Source organism: Leopardus geoffroyi, chromosome D1, assembly GCF_018350155.1.
Source record: "Leopardus geoffroyi isolate Oge1 chromosome D1, O.geoffroyi_Oge1_pat1.0, whole genome shotgun sequence".
NCBI classification, from domain to species: domain Eukaryota; kingdom Metazoa; phylum Chordata; class Mammalia; order Carnivora; family Felidae; genus Leopardus; species Leopardus geoffroyi.
Genome location: NC_059329.1, coordinates 57,774,852 through 57,797,512, shown reverse-complemented (window position 1 = coordinate 57,797,512; position 22,661 = coordinate 57,774,852). Strand labels below are relative to the sequence as shown.

At 38.4% G+C, this 22,661-nt stretch overlaps 1 protein-coding gene across 3 annotated transcripts in view; it reads right to left on the bottom strand.

Annotated features, from left to right (window-relative positions):
* C2CD3 (C2 domain containing 3 centriole elongation regulator) overlaps window positions 1-22,661 on the bottom strand; it is a 146,643-nt gene that overhangs the window by 68,593 nt on the left and 55,389 nt on the right. For all 3 annotated transcript variants that reach the window (XM_045484056.1, XM_045484055.1, XM_045484057.1), the window contains 9 exons: window positions 20,468-20,962; window positions 17,646-17,797; window positions 15,607-15,853; window positions 12,902-13,082; window positions 11,298-11,481; window positions 9,475-9,647; window positions 7,747-7,870; window positions 2,517-2,785; window positions 2,065-2,154 (listed from right to left, as the gene is read on the bottom strand). In XM_045484056.1, coding sequence (XP_045340012.1) covers window positions 2,065-2,154; window positions 2,517-2,785; window positions 7,747-7,870; window positions 9,475-9,647; window positions 11,298-11,481; window positions 12,902-13,082; window positions 15,607-15,853; window positions 17,646-17,797; window positions 20,468-20,962 — 1,915 coding nt within the window. The remainder of the gene's footprint in view (window positions 1-2,064; window positions 2,155-2,516; window positions 2,786-7,746; window positions 7,871-9,474; window positions 9,648-11,297; window positions 11,482-12,901; window positions 13,083-15,606; window positions 15,854-17,645; window positions 17,798-20,467; window positions 20,963-22,661) is intronic.

The window sequence follows — 22,661 nt, the reverse complement described above, 5'->3', positions numbered from 1 at the left end:
AGGAAGGGAAGCAAAAATAATATAAAAACAAGGAGGGGGACAAAACATAAGAGATTCTTAAATATAGAGAACAAACTGAGGGTTGCTGGAAGGGTTGTGGGTGGGGGGATGGGCTAAATGGGTAAGGAGCATTAAGGAAGACACTTGTTGGGATGAGCACTGGGTGTTATACAAAGGGGATGAATCACTGGAATCTACTCCTAAAATCATTATTGCACTATATGCTAACTAACTTGGATGTAAATTAAAAAAAGAAAAGATTAAGAGACATCAACAACAGAAATAACAAAAACAAACAAACAAAAAACAACCCCCCTCCACCAAAACCCTGCCTCATATGATCCATGGCACCAATTCACTTCTCCAACCCTCAGTTTTCTCATCAGCCAAATGAGGATATTAGGCCTGTAAAAGTCCTCCTGAATCTAAAAATGTATAATTCAGTATTTTGCTACACGAGGGATGGAGAAGAGGAGGAATACAATGAGAGAAAATAAAACTTGCCTACGTCCCTATTCATTCAGCCATCCCTATTAAAACACATATACATCATTCAGTGAAATGTTATGAAGGTGCTATCAATACCGTAGAAAAGACCTAGTCCTAGGTCTTCCACTGAAGGAACTGCTACTTGGTGAACATACACCAAGGACCAGGCACTAGATTTCAAAATAATAATAGTTATTCTTTACTGAGTATCTACTGGGTGTCAGATATACTCTTAGGGCTTCATAAATACCACTTCATTTACTTTTCCTGATAATGCTGTGAAGTTCTGAGGGTTAACTGGGATAATAATCCCTATTTTAAATTTTTTTTTTTTTTCAACGTTTATTTATTTTTGGGACAGAGAGAGACAGAGCATGAACGGGGGAGGGGCAGAGAGGGAGGGAGACCAGAACCGGAAACAGGCTCCAGGCTCTGAGCCATCAGCCCAGAGCCTGACGCGGGGCTTGAACTCACGGACCGCGAGATCGTGACCTGGCTGAAGTCGGACACTTAACCGACTGTGCCACCCAGGTGCCCCAATAATCCCTATTTTACAGATGAGAAAATGGAAGCTCAGAGACCTGCCCAAATTCTCCTAATTACCACATTGTATAAATAAATGACATAAGTGAGAAACCCTATATACCAAGTTGTACAGACTTCTCTCTGGTAGGCACATAGAGAGTACTTGTTTATTAGAGTATTGCTCAAATTTTAATTCACAATTAAACTTGGGAGATGTGTGACACAATTCTGGAAAGTAGATTACAAAATCGTAGGAAGGAAGATGGGCAAGAGAAGGAAAGGTGACATTTACTGAATGTCCACTATACGTCAGGTTCTTTATATACCCTATTTTCACCAGCCCCTACTTTGTAGACTTGTTGGAATTAACTGTCTCCATTCATGAGATAAGAAAATTGAGGCTCAGAAAGGTCTAGGTCACTGAGCTAGCAGTAAGTAGAATAGGACCATTATTTCCAGACGGCCTTGGAGGCTGTCGTCTTTTGGGCCTTTAGCTCTTTATTCTTTCTTCAGTGAGAGAGGGGGGGTACAATGAACAAGAATGGGTAAATCTGGATTTGATTTTCAGTACTGCCACTCACTAGTTGTGCAGTTTTGGCAAATCATTTAAATTCTGTGAGCCTAAATTTCCTCATTTGTAAGATAAAAATAGTAAGATCCTGTATTCCCACCAAGCAGGGTTATAATGAGGCTCACACAGTATGAGAAAATATTTCACAAAATGCTATATAATATAATGGGTATCACCATATTTATTATTTGTAGTATTACCACCACCACCATCATCATCATCATCATCAGCTTTCCTAGAGTAAGATGACAGTACAAAGTTTTGAGCTACTTTGCTTTGTTAGAAGACTTCTGAAATGATTAGGAGAGGACTTAAAATACTTACCAGAAAACTTCTGAGGTACCTGGGAGAATTCAAAAGCATGTATTATGGGTCATGTTTTCTTTTGCATATCTTGCAGGGAGCCATGCAAGATCTCTTGTAGGAAAGCAAATGGGGGGAGGGGGTAGGATTAGAAAGTGATAATCCAGAATCTTTACCAGATCTTTTGACCAGCAGCTCTTTTGTAGGAACCTTTACTACTCCAAGCAGATAATCTCTGATTGACTGAATACTGGTTATATCAGTGGCTGTTAAATCAAACAAAAAAGAGAAATTATTTAATGCTCTACTGACCAAAGGGCTAAACACTTTAACATGTATTTCCTAGGAGAGGCTATATCATTCAAAGCAGAGCCCCTTTTATTTTCTTCTTCTTATTATTATTTAAATGTTTATTTATTTATTTTGAGAGGGCACGTGCATGGAAAGGAGACAGAGAGGGAGAGAGAGGATCCCAAGCAGAATCCTGATACAAGGCTCAGTATCACAAAACGTGAGATCATGGCCTGAGCTGATAGCAACAGTCAGATGCTTAGCTGACTGAGCCACACAGATGCCCCCAAACTGCACCCCTTTTAATTCTGGTTGTGATGGGTCATTTGGTGCTTACCTGACTTGGTATCTTCATGATAAATAGCAAAGGTGACCTCTGCAAACTCCAACAGCTCTGCCAGGAAACAGGCCTCTCCACTACAGTGCTGAGTCACCAAATTACATGAAAATTCAACATGATGGGAGAACTCAGGGCAGAAGGAACAAGCTACAGGGCGGGTTCGGCGCTGTTCTCCCTTGGGCAGGAAGGAGAGATGGGTGGTGACAAAGGCATTGACCCCAACTGTGGCACTGAACTGTAGAGCGGGTTCCAGCTCAGCCAAAGCCCTGTAAAGAGAGAAGGATGGGAATGAGAAGGTAGTAACAGAACTCAGCTGGACTGCCTAGAAAACATCTCCACCATCTCCATGAGGCCACCAAGAACACTAACCCACCAGATATTTCCTATCTAGGCTTTGGGCAGAGCCACAGTGTGCTTTCTTAATTATTTAAATATCATAATGTATGTGTATGAGGTGGGGGAAGACAATATTCATCTGTCTACCAGAGTTACACTCTCCAGGGACACTCCATTTTACTGTCACTGACCTTCAGCCAAAGACTAGCAGGCAGCAACAGTAGTTGAACAACTTGGCTTTACTGCTCATTACACTGAGAAAGAACATACACCAAGGGAAATCATGGGGAATTTTAGTAAGAAAGTATAAGAAAGGACTACTAGCACTAGACTCATGTTAGTTGATTTAGACGTTGTTCCTGGAAGTGGAGCTTTGCTCCTGATAGTTGTTCTAATGAATCTTATCTAGGAGGGAAGACACATGGGTGTCTAGGGGCACATGGGTGGCTCAGTCGGTTAAGCGTCCAACTTTGGCCTAGGTCATGATTTCACCGTTCCCGAGTTGGAGCCTTGCGTCGGGCCCTGTGCTGACAGCTCAATGTCTGGAGCCTGTTACAGATGCTGTCTCCCTCTCTCTCTGACCCTCCCCTCCTTGTGCTCTCTCTCTCTTAAAAACAAATAAACATTAAAACTAGAATAAGGCTAAGGTTAGGATTGGTAAAGCAGCAGCAGTCAGTCACTCATTGTAGCCAGGATGGGGGTGATGTTGGGTATTTTTGTGATTTCATAATGACCTTGTTTTGGTTTGTTCCTAGACAAGATTATGGAATAATTTTATTTTTGTCTCATTTCATCATGGTTGCAAAGCAGCTTTGTCTGATGCTGGTGTTCCATGAGATTATATATGCTCAGCAAGAAAACACCCAGTCCAGCTATGATTGCCAGGTCAGTTCCCAGATGTCTCTGGGGTTGCTCTTCTCTTTCTCAGTACGTATGTTCCACACGTACAGACAGAATCTATCCATCTTTAACTGACACTCATAAAGAGCAGTCAAGTCTTTAGTGTGTGGGTATAGTATGAGGAAAACTCCTTTGCCCCAACTTCCCCAAGGGTATAAAATTGACATTTAGGCAAAGAGGTCACCTCTTTTTGAAGCATTTTCTGACAGCCCCAAAGAAGAGTTAGAGGTGTTCCTTCTTTACTGTACCTGGTGTACATTAGTAGAGGGTAGTAACTTGGAGCTTGAATCTTGGCTCTATCATTTAATTAAATGTGTGACCTTGGACAAGTTATTCAACTCTTTGAAGTTTCACTGTCCTCTTTGCTAAAATGAGGATAGCATAAGGATACAAATACTAAAGACGTATGTATAATTATATGCTTATTATATTTTCATTTCTTATGAAATTAAGTAACCTAAAATGATCATTAATGGGAGACTGGTGTATGTCTATACAACAGCAGACTCTGAAGTATATATTAGGTATAGGAAACATGAGAGGGAAATAGATCAAATGCCAGTAATGACTAAAAAAACAAAGATAAAATGTTCAAGGAGTGTCGTAAAAATTACACTAGATAATACATACAAAGCAGAGAACCTGTTATGGGCAATGAAAGGGCTCTTAACAGGAAACTCTCAGATATAGCACTGAGAAGAAAGAAAGGTTTGCGCCCAAAGCTATTCTGAATTAATTCATTCAATAATTATTTCCTGACCATCTTCTCTGTGTGTCATGCACTGGGCTCAGAGCTAGATACAGATAGGAGTGAAAGAGCTATAATTTCCTACCCTTGTGGAACTTAAAAACTAGTGCAGCAAGATCTCTGTCAATCAAGTGACTATAAATATATGTATATATCTATGTCTATATCTAGACTGTGATTGCTTTTCCTTTGGTCCAATTATCTTTTTGCTAGTACTTCGCCAGCAAATCAATGAACCCATTTATGTTCATGGAAGTTTCTACTCATCCTCAGTTAAAGATCAGGTTAATTAAAAGACTCAAGTGAAAAAGAAAGAAGGGGTCTGTTTACACAGACATTGAAAATGTATTTTCAGGGAGACCACTGGCACTTCAGATGAGGGTTGGTATCTCTTGATGAGAGAAGGCTGACTTCAGAGCACCTGCTATCTGGATACCAAGAATTCCTTTCTTCAATAAGATGCAATGTAAAACTTATTTCTGACTTTACTATATTCCACTGGCTAATAAAGGTAACATTATTTATACAAATTATCTATACAAATGGAACTAATTATTTGAATAGTAGTTGGTAGTTTATAAAGTTACTTCATACTTGTTAATTCTTACACTGATCCTTATAAAATCAGAAGTATTCATAATTTCCATTTTTCAGATGAACAAACAGACCCAGAGAGGTGAAGAAACTACCCCAAGATCATGCACAGCTAGTGGGAGATGGGGGTGGGTCCCGTTTCTAGTGCAACTTGTTTCCATTATACTGTGTTTGTCACAGAACTGTCCCAAACTATCAGAAGAATGTAGTGTTAGAATTCGCCTGGCTTCTTACCGTTCCTTCTTGAAACGGTGACACAAACCAAATGCAGGATTTACAACAAACTGCCTGCCATCTGATTTGAGTTTCCCCATGATCCCCAGAAAGAGGGACTACTGAGTTTCTTATCTATTATGCAGTCTCTCCAAGATCTACTGACTATCTAAACTCTAAGTCCTTCTCTGCCAGTTAAATAATAGTTAACGCTATATTTACAAATTCTGACCTTGGCTGGGTCTTACACAGAACAGGTATTCCATACACACAAATTTCATGCCTCCATGCCTTTGCACATGTTCTTCTCTTTGAACAGAATAGTTTTCAGCTCTCTTGGGTATTTTGACAACTCCTATTCTTTTTTCAAGACTCAGATTAAGAAAGGCTTGGAATGCCAAGTTGAGCAGGTTAGAGTTTATCTTGGGAACCAGTAGTCTCTAAAGTCAAGTGTGTACAACCTAGGGGGTTTATATATAGGATAACCTACTTGGGCATAGGAAGAAAATATTACCACTTCTATATTTGTTATCATATATGTTAAAGTTTTATATATGCTGTTGTAGATTTTATAACGTATTATAATATAGTAGCACATGAAGCTGATTTATACATGAATAAGTACCAGATATTCAGAGGGTATGCTAGGTATGTGAAGCTTTTATTTATTTATTTTTTTTAAAGTTTATTCATTTTGACAGAGAGTGAGTGTGTGCGTGCGTATGCGCAAGTGGGGGAGGGGCAGAGAGAGAAGGAGAACGAGAATCCTAAGCAGGTTCCACACTGTCAGTGCAGAGACCAATGTGGGGCTTGAACTCACAATCCATGAGATCATGACCTGAATCGAAATCAAGAGTTAGACACTTAACCGACTGAGTCACCCAGGCGCCCCTTATTTTTCTGTTAGTAGGAATGCACAATTAAAATTTGAAGACCACTGCTACTGACAATGGAAAACCATCACAAAAGTTTTAATGTGAGGGAATGGCATGGTTAAAAAACTGCCTTGGTATCACTGACACTAAATGTTCTCAAGCAATTACTGGAAATCCATTTGGAGAATTCAGTGATGGAAAATATTAACCAGGCTGAACATTTTACCAGTTGCTTCAGTGTCAGATCTCGCATGGCAGTAATTGAATTTGTTAGTTACAGAGTGCAAAGTTAAAGGCAAATGATCTGACCCTAAGTCACAGCAAGGGAAAAAAGGGAACACTTGCCTTCTTTCTTGAACTTGTGTCCAAAGTGAACTAGCCTACAGTAGAAGCATGACTTAGTTCTCTTTCTTAGTGGGTACCTTTTATATGCGCTAGAATTATGCTATGTGGTGGCAGGGGGCACAGAGGAGTTCGAGCAGTGATTAGAAGAACTCACAGCCTACTGGAGAAAACTCATATATACCAATAACTGAAAAGAATATTCAAATAACAAATAACTGCAACCAAGGTGCTGAAAGACAAGGACAAAGCACCAATTCTGTCTACGTGTAGGAAGACATATAGGAAGGCTGCAAAGAAGCTGCAAAGTCAAAGAAAATAGGAGTTTGTTTAGTGGACAAAAGGAATAAGAACACTCAAGGTAGAGAGAAGTATGAACAAAGGCCTGAAGGAGATAAGAGAAGGCCATGCTGTTTATATTTAGAAACAGTGCTCCAGGCAGAAAAAACAACAAGACAAAATCCCTGAGAGGGAAATGAGCTTGGTGTGTTCAGAAACAATAAAGTCAGTGTTTGGAGGACAGTAAACAGAGGGGAGATGAACAGGAGGAGATGAAGTCATAAACATAATAAGGAGCCAGATCAAGTTGGGTCTTATACACATTTAAGTAGTTTGTACGAGATGAAAAGTCACTGATGGGTTTTAAGCAGAGGTGTGTCAAGGTCTGACTTAAGTTTTCAGAGGATCACAATACAGAGGTTTCTGTATTGCAAACAGACTGAAGGGGAACAAACTAGAAAAATGGGAGGTGATACTCAGAGACTGGATAGGAGATTATATAAGAGTCATTGGCCCTGGCCTGGTTTAAGGGTGTAGGATATGACTATAAATAAGTGATCAAGTTGGGTAGAGGATAAGTTTGTGGTTTTTATTTATTTTTTAATTTTTTTAATTTTTTAATTTTTTTAAGATTTTATTTTTAAGTCATCTCCACACCCAACGTGGGGCTCCAAGTCATGACCCCAAGATCAAGAGTCACATGCTCTTCTAATTGAGGCAGCCAGGTGCTCCAAGATTGTTGACCAAAGTCAAGGACCTAAGTTGCTAATAACAGTAAAGTTTGCAAATGATTTACTTATTTATACTCTTACATGCTTTCTTAAGAGAGAAAGAAAAAAATAAAGTGCTTACTGAACTGGAAATCGTATAAATGAAGTTTTACATATATGAGCATCATATACTGTGTGGACTGCAATGAAAAAACATGAGGTGGACTTACTTGGCTGCTGCTTGCAGACCACAGGCTCTGATTATCTCAACTGAAATAGAGACAGCTCGGGCAGCAAGAACTCCCTCTGCTGTTCTTGGAGTACGCCTGTATTTTAGGCCCACATCCAGTAAACCTTAAGATTGAGGACAAAAGGAAAAAAGAAAAGTTAGTTGGCACAGTGTCTCTTCTACCAAACCCCAAGTCCTGGTCAGACTTGGGGTTTGGTAGACAATCATTAGGATGGCCTACAATCATAATGAACAATAAGGGGCATGAGCAGTGAGATAATATGTCCATAGCCAGAATCATTTTATATTATTATACTTTAAGATTAATAAAGGTAGAACAAAAGTTACTATTTTCATTTCACATCCAAGAAACTATGGCTCAGAGACTGAACTGCTTGTCAAGATCACACAACTATCAGAGGCAGAACTTAATTCCAGATTTTTTAAACTTCCAGTTATCCTTATAGAATTGAGATGGACTCCAGCCTTTCTTCGTTTTTAAACCTTTCCACACTTTGTACCACCACCTGAAACCTTTGTACCACCACCACCTGAAACATCCTTTACATGCCATCCTTTTACAAAAATTCTACCTTCGTACATTTCAGAGAAAGCTTTACAAGAGAACAGGGGTGCCTGGGTGGCTCAGTCGGTTAAGCATCTGATTTTGGTTCAGGTCATGATCTCATGGTTTGTGAGTTTCAGCTCTGTGTGGGTCTCCATGCTGGGAGTGTGGAGCCTGCCTTGGACTCTCTCTCTCCCTCTCTCTCTGCCCCTCCCTCACTTGTGCATGCATGTGTGCTCTCTCTCTCTCTAAAAAATAAACATTAAAAAAGATAATAATAAAAGGGGAGCCTGGGTGGCTAAGTTGGTTGAGCATCTAACTTTGGCTCAGGTCATAATCTCACAATTTGTGGGTTTAAGCCCCATATCGGGCTCTGTGCTGACAGCTCAGAGGCTGGAGCCTGCTGCGGATTCTGTGTCTCCCTCTCTCTCTGCCCCTCCACCACTCACACTCTGTCTCTCTCTCTCTCTCAAAATAAATAAAGCATTTAAAAAAATTAAAAATACTAATAATATAAAAATAAATAAAATATATTTAAAAAAAAAAAACAACAGAACAAGCTGATCAGTGACAGGAGTAACAACTCAATCCTAACCATGGCAAGATAAAAACCTCCTGTTGTGGCATACTCTCTAGCAAACATAGTAACTTGATTTAGAAGGCTAATTCTAGTTATCTGATGACATACTTGGAGGGCAGGTCATCCTAATGAAGTAATTAGGATGTAATTCAAAAGTCTAAATTCTAATTAATCTTTTCCAACTTTAAATCCTAACCTCTTCCATCCTTACAGTGAATTCCCAGTTCATGCTAACTGTATTCCACCAATCCCACATGTGCTCATGTTGCCTTGGAATACTAATTCTCTGAATACACCTACACAACACTTAGGATTTATGCTGTGAGGCTTCTTAAATGCTTGCTGAAGTTAAAGGTGAAATGAGACAAACAATAGAGTCCCTGCAAAATGTGAGTTTTTTAAACTATAGGCAAAATTTGCATACAATACACTTATATATTCATTTTTCTAAGAGAAGGTAGATCATGGTTTTCATCAGATTCTTAAAAGGGTCTCACACAATATGAATAGTCACTACTTATAGAGAAAAGGGATATTTACATGTACTGACTTCAAAAGGGAAGGGCAAACCAGTCTTCAATTACCTGATGACTGGTTCCTCAGTTCCTTCCTGTTCTCAAGCCTGGGAGTTAAAGGGAGATTAAAGGTCTGTATTCCCACATCCTCATGGTGCTGCATGGTTACCATGGCACAGATCCTCGATAATGGCAAGGTTCCTCTGGCAACCATCTGGTCTCTCACGTTAGGATAATAGTATCTGGAAGCCACACAAGCACAAGCTGTTGTTGGAAGAATTAGGTGGATAAATTATTCAATTTGCCCAAGAGATCAGCTTTCGGTATCGAGTTATCTTTGCAGCCTGATTGCTCTGTATTTGTGGTATACAGCTGTGGTCCAATCTGACTGGATTTATTGCCCATGATGTGGAGGAAGAGCTTCATAAATTATACTCTATGTTCAGAACAAAGGCCAGCTTCCTACAAGCTTTCTGTTTGGATATCTGCATCTGACTTAGACTGCTGGGAGTAGCCACTTTTACGAACATACACCCTGGTGCCAGTGAAAGTGGTTCCATATGGAGCAGTACCAATCTCTTCTATGGCTTCAGGCCTAAGTCCCTCAAATTTAAAGCATCCATTAGTATCTACTGTACTTCCTTCTCTTGTCAAAACATTCCATTCTTTTTTTTTTTTTTTTTTTAATTTATTTTTTAAATTTACATCCAAGTTATTTAGCATATAGTGCAACAGTGATTTCAGGAGTAGATTCCTTAATGCCCCTTACCCATTTAGCCCATCCCCTCCTCCAACAACCCTTCCAGTAACCCTCTGTCTGTTCTCCATATTTAAGAGTCTCTTATGGGGGCGCCTGGATGGCTCAGTCAGTTAGGCGTCCGATTTCAGCTCAGGTCATGATCTCACAGTTTGTGGGTTCCAGCCCCGCCCGCGTCAGGATCCGTGCTGACAGCTCAAAGCCTGGACCTGCTTCAGATTCTGTGACTCCCTCTCTCTCTGTCCCTTCCCTGCTCATGCTCTGTCGCTCCTTCTCTCTCAAAAATAAATAAAACATTAAAAAAAATTTTTTTAAGTCTTTTATGTTTTGTCACCCTCCCTGTTTTTATATTATTTTTGCTTCCCTTCCCTTGTGTTCATCTGTTTTGTGTCTTAAAGTCCTCATATGAATGAAGTCGTATGATATTTGTCTTTCTCTAATTTCGCTTAGCATAAATACCCTCTAGTTCCAAAACATTCCATTCTTATATCAGTTTTAAATGAAACCTAAATTCACCTGACTGGTTTTAGGAAAAGTTTCTGGCAAGTAGATGGTACTCTGCCCTAGTTCTGTTGATGCTGTTTCTTATTTTGAATCTATACTCTCTTTGTCACTTCTTGGGCGCAGGGATGCAAAAGAGGCTGAGCCTCTGTATTCGTTTCAAGTCTGTTACATGAATGGATTTAAATTTTACAAAGACTACTCTTTTGGTGGTGGGAAGACCAGATTATAAGAAATGAGTTTAGAAGCGGGGAGACCAGTAAGGAGGCTATCAGTAAATTAGGCATGATATGATGAGGGCCTGAACTAAATAGGGCAGTAATAAGAAAACCAGTGACTAAATATTTAAGAGCAGTAGGAGGTAAAACTGATAGAACTTCACTTCCAAATGTAACAAGTGGTTAGAAGCATGAGATACAACTGCTCTCAAGAGCCTAATAATGTAGCAGATTTAAGTAAAATCTGGAGAAGAGTCACTAATAAGCCAGGTAATATAAAATAGGGTAGAAAGGATTGCTTAGCTTCCTTATAATTCAAGTTAAGCTTCCTTATAATTCAAGCTACGATGTCAAGGGAAGGATGCTCTATGATTGTGCACTTCCTTTCTAGGCACAAAACTGGTTTCACATTCTACCTGCACCAGATTTCAAACTGGACTCCACCTCCAGGCATGGGCCCCTGTGCAGAGAAGACACTCAGCAGAAGCCTTTGCACTGGAACTTCAGCTGGCAACAGGAGAGAGTGATGGTGCTCACTATTAAAGATGGGATCTGGAACACAGAGTGTGGTTGAAGATCTGAAAGGCTTCAAAGAGATTCCTTTGGAAAAGAAAAGCAATTCAGAATAATCCAACACATTTAGTGCTTTATCTGTAGCAAGACAGTATGCTAATATTCAATTTCAATTTTATCCTCACAAAACTCCTGTGAGAAAAACAAAGCAACTATTATTATTCCTACTTAACAGACAGGATAGGACATATTGAAGTTACATAGTGAATCCAAAGGTCTTAGAGTTAGTAGATCATGCACCTGATACCAGAACCTGTATCTTCTATGTTACTTTTATGAAGGTCTATTTCCATAGTAGCTATGGTCCCCCAAGGGCCCCATGATAATATAGAAGAAAGAGATCCCTTCATTGCTGGACAATGTCTAAGGGTTGCCATTTCTCCACATCCTTGCCAACACTTGTTAGTTTGATTTTTGTTTTTGTTTTTGCTTAAAAATTATTGCCATCTTGGTGAAAAGAAGTGGTATTCTGTGGTGGTTTTGGTTTTCATTCCCTAAATGACTAATGATGCTGAGTATCTTTTCATGTGCTTATTGGCGCCATTTATATATCTTAAGAGAAATGTCTATTTAGATTTTCTAAATATTTTTTAATTAGATTGTCTTTTTATTATTATTTGTAAGAGTTCTTTATATATTCTGGATACAAGTTCCTTATTTGAACCCTAAAATCAATACTGGCAGTGCTTTTGCAGTTATATGTGGACATACTCAGAATGCCAAAAAAATCTGAGCCACCTGACTTGATCATTCCCAACTGAGCTAGAACAAGGGGACACTCTGCTTTCTTGTTTTAGCTCTCAGAGATGATGAGATAATGGAAATGGTAGGGGGTAGTGTAGTGTAGTGTAGTGTAGTGCAAGAATATCTGGCTCTGGGGCCAGTTGGATGGGGTCTGAATGCCAACCATGTTATTGTTACTGGGGCAGCCTCAGTCACTTAACACTTCTCTCTTTTGTAAAATAAAGAAAATAGAATCTACTAGGATAAGTTGTTTTAGGATTTACAACTATGATCTATGTGAGATATATATGTACATATTTCTCCTAAGAGCAATGGTTCAGTATTCCCTAATTCAGTGTTTCACGCTGTTATGTTATGTAGAATGTAACTACCTTGAATAATGAGAATCAATTGTATATGAATGGATGATAAGAGTGACCAGGCAAAATATAAATAGTGGGATCTAGGTAAAGGGTATATAGAAGTTCTTTGTACTATTTTTGTTAACTTTTCTGTAAATTTGAAATCATATCAAAATAAAAAGCTACAAAAAACAACATAAGAAAGGAAAAATTAAAACTTAGCCCATCTTCTGTACTACCCAGGTAAGACTTGAAACATTTAGGAACTCAAAATTCACTCAGGAAAAAAAAAAAAAAAAATCCTAAGCATAGCCAATTAAAGAACCATACAAGAATGAGAAACCCTAACCTCCTAAACCTACCGTTTTCAAGGAACTCAGGTCCTTTTAGCACACTGGATTGAGAGTCTTGAACTGGAAAGTAGTACTGGACATAACAATCTGCTTCTCCCCAGACTGTTGCCTGAAGAGGGGCTAGCCCTTTAACACTCTCTACGTGGAGCTCAAAGTGATGCTCCATCAATCCATTTCTTTGGTCCTCTGCCTATTAAATGAAACAGAGATACTGGTGAGCTTTAAAGAAAAAAATATTCTTAGAATATTCCTGCTTCTCTACAAAATCTGAGTATAGATGAAGAAATAGTCATAATTAGCTGATACTAAAACAGATACTTAATTCTCATTGTGTATAAATCTCACAACTGCTCACTGTAATCAGATCCAGCTGGATTTACTCTAGACTGTGAGCCTAGGTCAATATTAGGAAATCCATAAATGTTTCAGTGCATTAAATAGAATAAAGGAAAGAAACATGACTATCTCAATAAATGCTAACAAGGTATTTGATAAAATTCAATCAGCTCCTGATTCTTAGTACATTAAGAATAGGACACATTAAGAATATCTTCTTGTATAAAGAATACATATGTGAAGCAAACAGGTATTAATTTACTTACTATTTTTAATGAAGGTTGGAATAACACCAAGACTACTCATTAATGGTAAGGACTAGTCAAGGAGGTCGTGAATATACCATTACTGAAAGTAACTACTACCGATAACAATTTAATGTTTTTATTATTTACTATAGCCAGGCACTGTACTAAGCCTTTGACTTGTAGTAGTTAATTTAACATGTATAGCCAACAACAGTGGAATAAGGGTTTGAACTCAGGTAGTCTGACTCTAGAGCGAAGTCTCTTTACTTCTACTCTATACAGCCTCGACAGACACTAGACAACTGATAACTGGGACTATTCAAAGGGGGGATTCAGGATTCAGATAAAATTGTATGATGTATATGTGTTTAACATTCTAACCATTAATCCCATGAATCTGGAACAGATTGCATAAGGTCTTTGCTTTATTTATCAGCAGTATCTGCTCCAAAACCTTCCTCAGGGAAACAGAAAACTTTCATTTTGATTCCCCAGAAAAGAGAAACAATCTCAGCAGCTACTTAATTTGGCCATACAGTATTACAGTAATAATTCAGTTCTGTAGATGGTGAAATGGATGAGGGACATGAGTATAGGAAGAAAAACAATTTATTTATAGATATCTTTCAGAGAGTTCTTTTATGCTCATAATGAGTAACATTTTCTAACTTTTGGTATGGAATTTAATGAAAACTGAGTCTACACTGCAAAGTGAGGGCCATATATAATACCTAAAATAGACTTAGGAATATTATAGAGAAGTTTTCTGTGTTTGTGCTTTTATGTCATTGTCAAATTTAAAAAGCTACTATTATCTATTGGTAGACACTAGTATCTAATAGAAACAGTAAAGTTTGGAGTTCATAACATACAAATAAACAATAACCTACTCATAGACATTTTCCTAATAGTTCTTTCTCTGTCATAGACATCACATTTGTCATTCAGATTCAGATTAGAAAATATAACATACTTAAATCATGTGGAAACTGAGATTTGGCTATGCTAGTAAAGACACCAAAGGTAAGATAACAGTAGGACATGACACAGTAGAATGAAGACTGGACTTTGAGTCAGAAGGCCTGTGTCTGAACAGTGATTTTCTCATTCTTAGCTATGTGACCCTGGACAAGTAACATAACCTCTTTGATTCTGTTTCATCACTTAAAAAGAGAATGACACCTCATGTAGTGTTAGGGAAATAAACATGAAAAAGTGTATCAATGTGCTTTCTCAATTGTCCAACACTGTACAAATTATTTTTAAGAATTTTCTGGTAGAAAAGCAAGGAACTTCACTACAACTTTCCAACTGGATTTGGCTGAGAAACAGAGTAAGATTTGCTGGCTTACATGCTTACATTTGGAATCATTCTCAACCTTCTGCCCCATTTTTCCCCCCTTGATTATCTTTAAAAAAAAATTTTTTTTAATGTTTATTTATTTTTGAGAGAGACAGAGACAGAATGTGAGCGGGTTAGGGGCAGAGAGAGAGGGAGACACAGAATCTGAAGCAGGCTCCAAGGCTCTGAGCTGTCAGTACAGAGCCCGATGCGGGGCTTGAACTCACGAGCTGTGAGATCATGACCTGAGCCGAAGTCGGATGCTCAACCGACTGAGCCACCCAGGCACCCCTGATTATCTTTTTTTTAATTAAGACTTTTTAAATGCAGTTTTACATTCACCCCAATTTTTAAAAAGGCAATTAATTAACTGTTAGTGAATTAGAGGATTAAGAGGTGGCTGTCCAATTAGAGTTTCTTTATAGATTCAAAAAGCTCAGAGGAACACAGATATACATTTAAATCATAAAAAATAAATAATTCCTTTAATCTACAGCAATCTTTAGGGTGCAAATATGTTTCTTTTCACTAATGAAATAATGATCTGGGGCAATGGTTTCACTAAAACATGCAAGATAAAATGAGATTATGGAACTTAAAATTTGCCAAAACAATAGATCTCGTGCTCTCACCACACACACCAAAAGGTAACAAGATGAAGTGACTGATAACGTTAATTGGCTTCATTATGGTAACCATTTCATAGTGTTACATATATCAAAACATCATGTTGTATACCTTAAAATGAGATTATGGTTTTTATAAATAATCAAGTGGTTAGTGACTACCATAGTAACAGATGCTATAGACGGCTGGTCCAGAAAATGGGCTGGCCTAGGGCTAAAGGGTGGAAGTGTTCCTTCTTCATTCTTTAATCTTTGTAGTGCCATTATCTGATCTGAAGAACCCATGGCTAAAAAGACACGAAGACTCCCATTTTGGTGGCCTGAGAACACATCAATCACAGGCATGTAGCTGTCAACAGCAACAACTGGGTACTGAGCATCAAGCAGCAGGCGAGAAATTTTGGGATCTCTAGAGGGAGAGAAAGTATGAATGAGCAAATAATAACCATCAATCATGTCTCAGTGTTGCTGCTGCATTTCCTACTTGGCTTATTTTCTCAGTTTGTTAAAAATGGGTCTACAGCTAGAAAAGTAATAGTGGTCTGAAAAAACATCATTCTACCTTAACTCATCAAATAAAAATTCCCAGGCAGATAAGTTCTAACGTAGCAATCTGAAAGCAGGGAATATGTCTGATTTATCTCTGTTATCATCATGACCCCAAGCCCAGCATCTGGGACTGAGAACTATCCCAGTACAAGCTTATTGAATTGCATTATTTTACAGTGTGGTCAACTTGAAAAAGTATGGACTTTGGTGTCTGGCAGATAAGACTTGGATAATATTACCAATAACATCTTCCATCTATAATCCTTCTAACACTGCAAAGGTTGATATTATCCACTATTAACAGATTAAAAAAGTCCAAATGCTCATCAGACCATGCTAAATCTTAGCTCTGCCACTTAATTGTTGGATGACTCTAAGTAATCAACTTAACATTTCTAAGTCTGTTTCCTCTTCTGTAAAATGTAGGTAATAAAACTTCCTCAAAGGGCAGTTAAGACTAAATTGAGGAAACAAATATAAAATACCAACTACAATACTTAGTACACAATAAGTGCTAAGTGCCTGGTAGCTATGATTATTTTATGCTCTGTCAGCGAAGAATGGGGTCTAATGAAATGAGAAGGGAAGGGAAATATCAGACTACACTAATATCACAAGCAAAAAAAGGGGAAAAAGCCAAAGCCTACAGCTGACAGTGGCATGATTCCAGTAGCACTCCTTAGCCGGACCATGCTCTCCAGTGCTACCATCATAAGTATTTCACTGTTCACAGAAGGCTTACCCATTTATTTTCTCACTGGACTGTCACAATTGTGCCACAAGGGAGACAGGGGGTCTATCATCACCCTCATTTTACAGATGATGAAAATAAAGCCAGAGAGGTTGATTTTTCCAAGTCAAAGGACAAGCTTCCTCATTTGTAAAAAGGGGATAATGATAATACTTCCTGGGTTATAGGAAGGCTCACATGAAACAGTGCACACTAAAGTGTTCTCTGTAAAATGTAAAACACAACATTTAAAACACAGCACCATGAGAAAGCTCTTAGGAAAGAAGTCAGTGCTAAAATAATTAAAAATCAGTACCTTGAACCAAAACAAAAAATTAACAGTCTGTAGTGAGGACAGAAATAATCTCCAGATAAATCAATACCCTACTGAGTGATAAGTGAGGTACAGTGATCAAATCTGTAGGTCCAAAAGACAATACTCAGTAGAGAAATCATGCAGATAGCTGATGGGAATAATCATCATGTTTTTGTGACAGAGATAAACCATTAATTTTGTGAGGTGATAACCTTTGGTAGTAGAGCTTCTTGGTGAAGCAGTAGAACTCTCTGGGTTCTAAGCCTGGTTCTACTACTTACAATATATATAACAAGTTATTTAAATCCTCTGTGCCTCTGTTAACTCATCTGTAAAATAGGGGAAATAAAAGTTACCTGCCTTAGAAAACTGTTGTGAGGATTAAATGACTTGATGTATGAAAGGTTCTTAGCATAGGGCCTGAAACATGGTAAGCAGTATCTGTGAACTGTCTTAACATAGAAAGAGCAGCCACTGTGGTGACACTGAGAAAAGTCCTCCAAGGTATTATTGGGCTAGTCATGTTTGCAAACCCAAAGAATTCCTCTTCAGTCCAAACAAAGTTAAAGATGTAAAGTAAAGAATACTCCAAAAGAGCCTATTTACTTGAATGACACGTAAAACTGATGGAGGGGGAGTTTCACCAGCCCGAGCAATTTGTCCTGTCCTGGGCTCTGCACCTTGTTCCAAGTTTCAATTACCATCACATTGTTCTTCAGCCTTTCCAGGTATTTGGAAGACAGAGAGACAGGAATCACCTGGGGAGAGGAACAATCAAAAAAACAACACAAAAACCAACACCTGAGAAAAAGGATCAATTTATACTCTTATTCAACAAGTACTAACTGAAAGCCATGCACAGTGCTAGGAACTGAAGACATTAAAATAAAACCCACTCTGTATTCTCAAGAGAAGCTAGTCTGGTGTAAGAGACCAATTAAGGCCAAATACAAAATGGTAAAAGTTCTCTGATGACAAAGGTCATATAGATGGAGCTTTGAGGACACAGACATATCAATGACTGCGCCTGCCTGCCTCATCCAAGCCTTTCTAAGGCATAATGACCTATTTGTAAATCCCTGCGGAAAGACAGATGTTTCTGAAAGAAAGATGGCTACTGACTAGACAAGGGTTGAGCACCTAATCAAAGGGCAGCCAGCCCACTGGTTGGATGCAATGGCCTAATACAAAAAGCTCTGCCCAATCTTCTGTAATGGTAAATAACAAGTCAACTGTTCATTTGGATTTCCAATGTAAAATTATTTGAGAATTGGCCAGCCAGCTGGTAGATGAAAGAGAAAGAAAAGTCACGAAGAGAAGCAGAGATCTGCAGCCAAGAGCGAGTCTGTTTCCTTAATGGCAGAATGAAGGGCCCACCAATTTGAAGTGACCTAAGCTGCAGTATAACTGCATCAGCAGAGAAGAGATAAGCCCCATGATGAAATCAATAGAACATGAAAGGAAAAAGGGTGAAATCAGAAATTAGGTAAGGCAAGATGACAGGAAGACACCAGAAGAGCAGAGATCCTGAGCAGACCTACTTTTGTATCCATCTAAGAAACTCCAATTACATAAGGTACCTGAGCACATTTCTGTTCTGTGAAACTAAAAAAACTAAAACATAGCAACCTAACCTACAAAGGAGAGATTTCAGAGAAAGCTGCAGGCAGAAAGTAACACTAAATTCTTAGGGATAAGCAGAATAAAGTTAACTTGTCTAAAAAGTTCTACCTAATAGGAGTCATGAAGGGTGAGAAGGAAATGTAAGGCAGAGGAAAAGCACACGAAAAGACACAGAGGTAGGGAAAAAGAACATTTAGGAAACTGCAAGTAGCTGGGCATAGCTGGACTATCTAGTGTGAAGGGAAGAGTGACAGGAGTAGAGACTGGAGAAGTACAGTCAGGCAGTTGTTAAATGGGCTTATAGTCCCAACTAAACATCTTACCTACTCTGAAGGCTATGGGGAATTACTGAAAAGTCTAAACCAGGGGAATAAAATACTCAGGTTAATATTTTAGAAAGATCATTCCTATTGGTACAAAAAGGAATGGGCATGGAGAGACCAGAAACAGACTAGACTGAAGGCTATTTGGAATGAGAAAGAGGGCCTGAATGAAAGCAGTAGCAGTCGGGTTGAGTGAGAGGATTTCGCCTGGAGAATGAAGTTTGCAGCATCTATTGGATTTGGTGAATAATTATGTAATAAAGAATCAAGGATACCTTTCAGGTTCTGCTCGGGTTTCTGAGTAGATTACAATATGAATTAGGGCAGATAGGAGGAGGAGGAACAGATCTGGAAGGAATAATAAATTCAGATTCAGACACATTTGAATTCCTTCTTTCATTTACATACCTTTACTGAATACCTGTGATATGCCAGGCCATGCATTAGGTGCCAAGTGTAAAGTGCTTTTGAGACATTTGGGGATGATGACCAGCAGTTACATGGAGAGATCAGAAACCTGAGGGAATGTCTGGCCTACATGGAAGTATAGATTTGGAAGTTATCTTCATAAAAATAATAGGTAAAGCTATGGGAGTGGAAGGAGTGACCATGGGAAAAGCGGGTTGGTTTGGAACAGTGCCAAGAATAAGAGTAATGCAGAGGAGTACCAGTAATTAAAGGTAAAAGAAAGGGAGAAAGAAGTGCTGGGGCCACCACCCGTTTCCTAGTTTTCCTGCTGTCCCAAAGACCAAAAAAGAGCTGTTGTTGATTCAGGAAGAAAATAAGAGAGTGGAGTTACAAAAATCAAGAAAGGAAACTTTTTTTTTTTAAAGTTTGTTTATTTTGACAGAGCAAGAGAAGAGAACATAAGCTGAGCAAGGACAGAGAGAGGGGGGTGGAGAGAGAGAATCCCAAGCAGGCTCTGCACTGTCACCACAGAGCCCAATATAGGGCTCAACCTCATAAACTGTGAGATAATGAACTGAGCAAAAATCAAGAGTCAGACATTTAACCAACTGAGCTGCCTAGGCTCCCCAAAACAGGAAACAATTTAAGCAATAGCATCAAATTCTACAGAGAAATCAAGCCAGATAAGTATTAAAACAAGTAGAGGAATAAATTAGAGAAAAAATTAAAAAAACAAAAAGCTTGGAGATACAGAAAAGAAAGGGGAAAGTTTAGTTCTAGAGGAAGGATAAAGGAATAGAATTCAGAACTCAGGCAAAAGAAACAGTGGGAAACCACAACAATTGAGACAGAAGAAAATGAAGACACAAAAAGTTTTAAAATGTTGATAGTGTCTTTTCCTCTTCCCATCCCATAGTGGGAATGGATCTGCACACCAGCTAATTACAAAGGTCTCTCCCAGTCTGAACATTCTAGGTTTCCTTTATAATGGAATTATGATTTGGGAAACATACTTGTCTCCCACCTCCATATAGCCCTAATAGATATAGAAGGTTAAGATATGTACAAAGTTACCTGAGAAAAGTTGAAGACTGGTTGTGTTGTGCCCCATGCGATGATAGATCTGGTGACTTCCTCTGTGCTGAAAAGTTTGCAATTTAAATAAACATTGCATGGCGGAGGTTTGTCAGATTCTCCAATAATGAAATCTTTCCCATCGGCCACCATCAATAGCACATGCAACAGCAAAGCACTCTCTTTTGTTGACCCATCTGTCTGATTTACTAAATTGTGAGAGGTTGGCACAGCCATGAAGGTTGAAGGATTTGGCACAACAGGGCTTGGTGACTTTGGGTTGGAGAGTATCAAATTCTGTACTTTCTTTGCAACTTCTTCGTGAATTTGATTTAGGTTCTCTGGATTTTTAGTACAGGTAACATGTTGACCAGGTTCTGATAATGTCATATCTGGACTTGTAAGAGTACAAAGTGGGCCATGTTGGGTGCTGTTACGTAATTTAGTATTCACACAAGTGAAATCCTTGTTATGTATGACAAGCTCCACAGTTACCTATAAAAACAAAAGGAAGAGAGTTAGTGGGCCTTCTGAAATCAGAATCAGAATTTTGGAGCTAGAGGCAAATCAGATTATTAGAAAGTAATTAACTCATTCTCAAATACCGTAATACTAGGAACACTAACAGTCTGTATATACATTACCTTATCAGGATTAAGAAAAGCTAGACAGATGATTTGTCAACAATATAAACTGAGCCTAGAACATCATCTTGTGCCAGAAAATAAGGATGTGCTCAGAAAAGGATGCAGACATATCAAAAGAACACAGAATTCAGTCAAAGGAGCTCACATGGGCCAAATCTGGGACAATTTGAGCATCAAAAAGAACAATAATAGTAATGGACAATAACACTGAATAATGTAAAAAACCATGAGTCTATACCGATATAAACAAACATGGGAGAAGGGACAACTCTTCTGTATAGTAGAATGCAATTAGTAAATACATAAGGAATGGAGGAGTTAGAAAATCATCATCTTACAATCATTATAGTAATAAGTGATTCAGGTAAACCACAGTGGAAAACATTCTACACATAAAAGGTCTCACTTAAAAAAAAATCAAAGTACTGAAAGACAAAGAAAGGTTGCAAAACTGTTCTAGACTAAAGGAGATTAGAGAGACATGACAAATGTAATGGATAATCCTGGAATGGAAAAAAAAAATTCTTTACATGGAAGTATTGGCACAATTAGTGAAACTTGCATATGGACTACAGACATTATCAATGTTAACTCTATTTTTATAATTGTACAGTGTTTTGTATAATGTTCTTGTTCTTAGGAAATATAAGAATTTAGGGGGGAAAGAGGCATGATGTCTATAACATATTCTCAAATACTTCAGAACAAAAATTGTGTGTGGGTGTGGGGGAGAGTGCATAGGGAGACAAAGAAAGACAGGAAGAAAGGGAGAGACAGGAGGTAGATAATTATAAAGCAAATGTGACAAATGTTAGTAATTGGTGAGTCTAGGTAAAGGGTATGTGAATTCTTTGTTCTATATTTGCAATTTTTCTCTAAGTTTGAAGTTATTAGGGATAAAGGGGACTTGCTGTTCCCTTTATTTAAAATCCAGAGCAAAGTTATTTCACTCTATTGAATACGGACAGCAATCTATCTACAACAGTACTTCTCTCAACAGAACCAGGACAGAAACAATTTCTAGTCCATCAGTTCTAATTCCTCTTTTCTGGTTTTAACCTTGCAGTCCAGAATGAATGAGGCAAACAGAAAATAAAATTTTGATAGGGGAAGAGTAAAGTGATACTAATTTTTTGCAATGACAATCACACAAGTCCTTAAAACTAACCGGTATTTATTATCAAGAAGACCAGGAAGGAGGCAGAGAGGGCTTTCAAGAGGAGGCAGCAGCGTGAAAATCAAGACTAAAAGCATGGAGGTATGAACCATCATGATACCTTACTAATTCTTTACATAGTTTGATATGGCTACTGGTGAGGAAGCTGCAAGTGGTATGTTAGGGCCACATAGTGAGCCCTGTATTTTATCTTTTGGATAATGGAGAGCCATGGAAATGACATGGGTATGGCTGTGATAATTTAAAAAAAAATGTTTTTTTTTATAAAAAAAAATTTTTTTTTAATTTTCTGAGAGACAGGGTGAGATAGAGCATGAGCAGGGGAGGGGAAGAAAGAGGGGGAGACCAGAATCTAAAGCAGGCTCTAGGC